At 40.8% G+C, this 6,000-nt stretch overlaps 1 protein-coding gene across 1 annotated transcript in view; it reads right to left on the bottom strand.

The window, feature by feature from the left end:
* Window positions 1–3,511: 3,511 nt before the first annotated feature.
* Window positions 3,512–6,000, bottom strand: part of LOC126279039 (cGMP-dependent 3',5'-cyclic phosphodiesterase-like) — a 227,079-nt gene continuing 224,590 nt past the window's right edge. The window contains exon 14 of the mRNA XM_049979443.1: window positions 3,512–5,261. Within this exon, the coding sequence (XP_049835400.1) occupies window positions 5,078–5,261 (184 nt within the window). The 3' untranslated portion in view covers window positions 3,512–5,077. The remainder of the gene's footprint in view (window positions 5,262–6,000) is intronic.

Here is a 6,000-nt window from a genome sequence, read left to right as displayed (position 1 = left end):
TTATTTTTTTCCTTTTCTTCTAAATTATTTATTTATTTGTTTATTCATTCTGTTACTAATACACTTCCTTGTGTTCACAGAATTATGTGAAAAGTTTTGAGTAGTTGAAATTCAACTTTATTTTAATTTCTGTGTCCATTAATTTACTTGCTGTTAATATTGTTTTCGCAACAGTAAAGGAAGTATTCTTCTATCTCAGATTCTGTAATTATTTTAATCCTGGTTTTCATGTTGAATACGTAAAATAATAAATTATATTAAAAACAAAGATTCCAAGACTTACCAAGCGGGAAAGCGCCAGTAGATAGGCACAATAAATAAAACACACAAACACACACACAGAATTTCTAGCTTTCACAACCGACGGTTGCTTCTTCAGGAAAGAGGGAAGGAGAGGGAAAGACGAAAGGATGTGGGTTTTAAGGGAGAGGGTAAGGAGTCATTCCAATCCCGGGAGCGGAAAGACTTCCCATAGGGGGGAAAAAAGGACAGGTGTACACTCGCACACACACACACACACATATCCATCCGCACATACACAGACACAAGCAGACATTTGTAAAGGCAAAGAGTTCGGGCAGAGATGTCAGTCGAGGCGGAAGTACAGAGGCAAAGAAGTTGTTGAAACACAGGTGAGGTATGAGCGGCGGCAACTTGAAATTAGCGGAGGTTGAGACCTGGCGGATATCGAGAAGAGAGGATATATTGAAGGGAAAGTTCCCATCTCTGGAGTTCGGATAGGTTGGTGTTGGTGGGAAGTATCCAGAGAACCCAGACGGTGTAACACTGTACCAAGATGTGCTGGCCGTGCACCAAGGCATGTTTAGCCACAGGGTGATCCTCATTACCAACAAACACTGTCTGCCTGTGTCCGTTCATGCGAATGGACAGTTTGTGGCTGGTCATTCCCACATAGAAAGCGTCACAGTGTAGGCAGGTCAGTTGGTAAATCACGTGGGTGCTTTCACACGTGGTTCTTCCTTTGATCGTGTACACCTTCCGGGTTACAGGACTGGAGTAGGTGGTGGTCGGAGAGTGCATAGGACAGGTTTTACACCTGGGGCGGTTACAAGGGTAGGAGCCAGAGGGTAGGGAAGGTGGTTTGGGGATTTCATAGGGATGAACCAAGAGGTTACAAAGGTTAGGTGGACGGCGGAAAGACACTCTTGGTGGAGTGGGGAGGATTTCATGAAGGATGGATCTCATTTCGGGGCAGGATTTCAGGAAGCCGTATCCCTGCTGGAGAGCCACATTCAGAGTCTGATCCAGTCCCGGGAAGTATCCTGTCACAAGTGGGGCACTTTTGGGGTTCTTCTGCGAGAGGTTCTGGGTTTGAGGGGATGAGGAAGTGGCTCTGGTTATTTACTTCTGTACCAGTTCGGGAGGGTAGTTCCGGGATGCGAAAGCTGTTTTCAGGTTGTTGGTGTAATGGTCCAGGGATTCAGGACTGGAGCAGATTCGTTTGCCACGAAGGCCTAGGCTGTAGGGAAGGGACCGTTTGATATGGAATGGGTGGCAGCTGTCATAATAGAGGTACTGTTGCTTGTTGGTGGGTTTGATGTGGACAGATGTGTGAAGCTGGCCATTGGACAGATGGAGGTCAACGTCAAGGAAAGTGGCATGGGATTTGGAGTAGGACCAGGTGAATCTGATGGAACCAAAGGAGTTGAGGTTGGAGAGGAAATTCAGGAGTTGTTCTTCACTGTGAGTCCAGATCATGAAGATGTCGTCAATAAATCTGTACCAAACTTTGGGTTGGCAGGCTTGGGTAACCAAGAAGGCTTCCTCTAAGCGACCCATAAATAGGTTGGCATACGAGGGGGCCATCCTGGTGCCCATGGCTGTTCCCTTTAATTTTTGGTATGTCTGGCCTTCAAAAATGAAGAAGTTGTGGGTCAGGATGAAGCTGGCTAAGGTGACGAGGAAAGAGGTTTTAGGTAGGGTGGCTGGTGATCGGCGTGAAAGGAAGTGCTCCATTGCAGCAAGGCCCTGGACGTGCGGGATATTTGTGTATAGGGAAGTGGCATCAATGGTTACAAGGATGGTTTCTGAGGGTAACACACTGGGTAAGGATTCCAGGCATCCGAAAAAGTGGTTGCTGTCTTTGATGAAGGATGGGAGACTGCATGTAATGGGTTGAAGGTGTTGATCTACGTAGGCAGAGATACGTTCTGTGGGGGCTTGGTAACTAGCTACAAAGGGGCGGTCGGGATGTTTGGGTTTGTGAATTTTAGGAATTAGGTAGAAGGTAGGAGTGTGAGGTGTCGGTGGGGTCAGGAGTTTGATGGAGTCAGGTGAAAGGTTTTGTAGGGGGCCTAAGGTTCTGAGGATTCCTTGAAGCTCCGCCTGGACATCAGGAATGGGATTACCTTGGCAAACTTTGTATGTAGAGTTGTTTGAAAGCTGACGCAGTCCCTCAGCCACATACTCCCGACGACCAAGTACCACGGTCGTGGAACCCTTGTCAGCCGGAAGAATGATGAGGATCGGTCAGCTTTCAGATCACGGATAGCCTGGGCTTCGGCTGTGGTGATGTTGGGAGTAGGATTAAGGTTTTTCAAGAAAGATTGAGAGGCAAGGCTGGAAGTGAGAAATTCCTGGAAGGTTTGGAGAGGGTGATTTTGAGGAAGAGGAGGTGGGTCCCGCTGTGATGTAGGACGGTACTGTTCCAGGCTGGGTTCAATTTGGATAGTGTCTTGGGAAGTTGGATCATTAGGAGTGGGATCAGGATTATTTTTCTTCGTGGCAAAGTGATATTTCCAGCAGAGACTATGAGTGTAGGACAGTAAATCTTTGACAAGGGCAGTTTGGTTGAACCTGGGAGTGGGGCTGAAGGTGAGGCCTTTGGTTAGGACAGAGGTTTCGGATTGGGAGAGAGGTTTGGAGGAAAGGTTAACTACTGAATTGGGGTGTTGTGGTTCCAGATTGTGTTGACTAGAATTTTGTGGTGTTGGGGGGAGTGGAGCTGTAAGTGGGAGATTGAGTAGATGGGAGAGACTGGGTCTGTGTGCAATAAGAGGAGGTTGAGGTTTGTTGGAAAGGTTGTGGAGGGTGAGTGAGTTGCCTTTCCGGAGGTGGGAAACCAGGAGATTGGATAGTTTTTTGAGGTGGAGGGTGGCATGCTGTTCTAGTTTGCAGTTGGCCTGTAGGAGGATGCTATGAACAGCCGGCGTGGATGTGGGAGAGGAAAGATTGAGGACTTTGATTTGGGATAGGAGTTGATGGGTGTGTTCATTAGCCGAGTCGATGTATAGGTGAAGGATTAGGCGGGTGAGGGCTATGGATTGTGCAGTTTGGAACTGGTATAAGGACTGATGGAAAGAAGGATTGCAGCCAGAGGTGGGAACTTTAAGTGTGAGGCCTTTGGGGGTAATGCCAAATGTCAGACAAGCCTGAGTAAATAAAATATGGGAGCGTAATCTGACTAGGGTGAAGGCATGTTTGCAGAGGGAATGTAAATAAAATTTACAAAAATTTATATAAATGTCACTAAAAATAAACTGAGACAATATCATTTGCGAATATTATATTTCTTGTCCTGAAGTCTTTATATCACATACTGATTCTTAGGCTGTTGGCGAGCAATTACATCTATGTAAACATATGTGCATAATTTTTATATAAAAACATTGGTGCTTTGAGTGCAGACAACATCCAGTAGATACAATAGGAATGAGTAATAATTCAACAATATAAACTTCTAGTAGTGAGGTTGGCACATTAATATTCAAAAGCCTAATAAGTGTTTTACAGGAAAAGCTGGCACTTAATTCTTAAATTATGGTATACTCTGAGCAGAGAATTGCACAAGTATGATATTGGATACAACATGCTAGTGTTCAGATTTTGGTACCATACAGCAGCCTACATTCATCATCCAACTGTCCAAACAGTTTAATTGTATTGTTGATACCTGTCAGAAAGACCATACAACAAAAATTCCAAATTTCTTATGGTAAGAAATACTCAGTTATATAAAAGTAAAAATTCAATTTAAAAATTGTTAAAATCCCAGACAAACATTTTTCCTCTGGCCAACTTAATAAATACTCCCAAAAAGGCCTGATGCACCTTCATTTGTTACATTAGTTTCTCCTTTTCCATTTCTCTTCTTTAATTAAATTATTCTTTCTGTTTTCATTTTCTCTTCCTGTGAACTGAATTTTAGGCAGTGCTTTCTTTGTCACCTAACTCTTTATACTGAATTTTCTTTCCTCCACTTTGCCTGTATATGTCAACCTAAGGTACGAGTGACTTGTCTCCATACCTTCCTCCTCCCACCTCACACAACCCAGTTTTCAAGTTATCTGAACATATTTCAATCTTCCCTCCCACTGATGTGGAATGAAACTATTATTTTGGAAGCTAGCTAGTTCTATATAACGTGGTCCTGTTGGTAGTACTGGGAATGGTATCTATTGCCCAGACTTTCTATCTCTTTGAAATAATCAATTAAAATGATATAGTTAACCAGTAATTAAGACCTTTGAAGAAATGCACATCATCAGAAGATAATCAGTTGTTGACAAACAACAAACTATTACTCAAAACTGTTGCCAATACTTTATAACATCACATTAAAAATATCTGACAACAAATTTGTTATTAGTAATAACAGCAGAACTAGTAAAAACTAGAATCAATAAATAATAACTTCTAAAAATACGTAATTGAAAGATAAATTTATGTACAAATATTTCTATAAATTCTTAAATATAAACTCATAAAAATGAAATTCACTTTACTGAAGTATCAGCAGATTTTTTTCTGCATTTCTACACCTAAATAAAATGGTCAGCACCACTTCTTTATTGCCGTTAACATTATATACTATATCATCAACAATGACTTAATATTTGTACTGAGATATTATCACAATTGTTAAGTGAGCAACTACACACAGACATCAACAACGACGTTAAGTTTTTGGCATTGCAGTAGACATTCTTTTATGCAGTTTCATGTCATGAAAACAAAAGTATTGCTACAGTTAATTACAGGTACATATGTATATTTGAACCAATTAATAAGTAAAAGGAATTGCATCTTCACGCAAATTCCTACAATGTGCATCAAATTACTTTGGAGGAGAGTTACGAAGAACACTTGCAACAAGGTCTGGGTCTCTGAGGATTTCCATTGAAGTTTGTCCTTTCAGCCTTTGGTCAACAAACACCTGAGATGCACGCATCCAATACAGTTTGTTTGTCCAGCTGGCATCATACAAACATTTTGCTTCAGGGAACAGAGTTGATAAGAGCCTAAAATTAAAAGAAAAGATTAATACTGCTAACTTACATATGTTACATTTTTCAAGGTGAAGCCAATATTATGGGCCACCTCAAAACAGTCTTTCAACTTCAGTAAATTTCTATCTTCTTTGTTATGAGTGAGAAGGAAATATGAATGAAATAAACATATTAAGTCCATTCTTTATAGATTACACAGTGACTATAAGACAATTTATGTTAAGAAACTGTTCCTCAATTATATGACATTTCATCATCTTTGTTACTCCTGCAAAAATGTTATTATGTTCCAGTTACATACAAAAAGTTTGAGGACACACAAGGACAATGGAAATGTGATAAGAATTGTATGATAATTTCTGGTAAATACTGTCAGGCTTGCTTGGGAGTGACATAAGTAACGAAAACTGAGATATTATTTCAAGAAATTGGTGCATTATCCTCTAAGGCTGGAATATGCAAAACTCCTTTAGAATATATAGGCCTAGGATTTTTGTGATATGGCATATACTTTTTGGTACTTACATTTATGCAAATCTGGATGTTCCTCCCTGGTGGAGCATATTTTAGTGAGTAAATGGTTATATTTGTATATTTTTTCTCTTTCAAGAAGTAAAGAATTTTTCTCATGCAATTTCTTTCTTCCATCTTACATTGCTCAGAACTGTGCATCTCAGTTTGTTTCTTGGAAAATGTCAAATATCTACCTTCCTCCCTTATTTCATTTTAATTCACAATGTGGAATTCACCC

This window comes from Schistocerca gregaria, chromosome 6, assembly GCF_023897955.1.
Source record: "Schistocerca gregaria isolate iqSchGreg1 chromosome 6, iqSchGreg1.2, whole genome shotgun sequence".
Classification (NCBI taxonomy): Eukaryota; Metazoa; Arthropoda; class Insecta; order Orthoptera; family Acrididae; genus Schistocerca; species Schistocerca gregaria.
The sequence above is the reverse complement of the archived record's forward strand: the minus strand, read 5'-3'. Positions and strand labels throughout refer to the sequence as shown.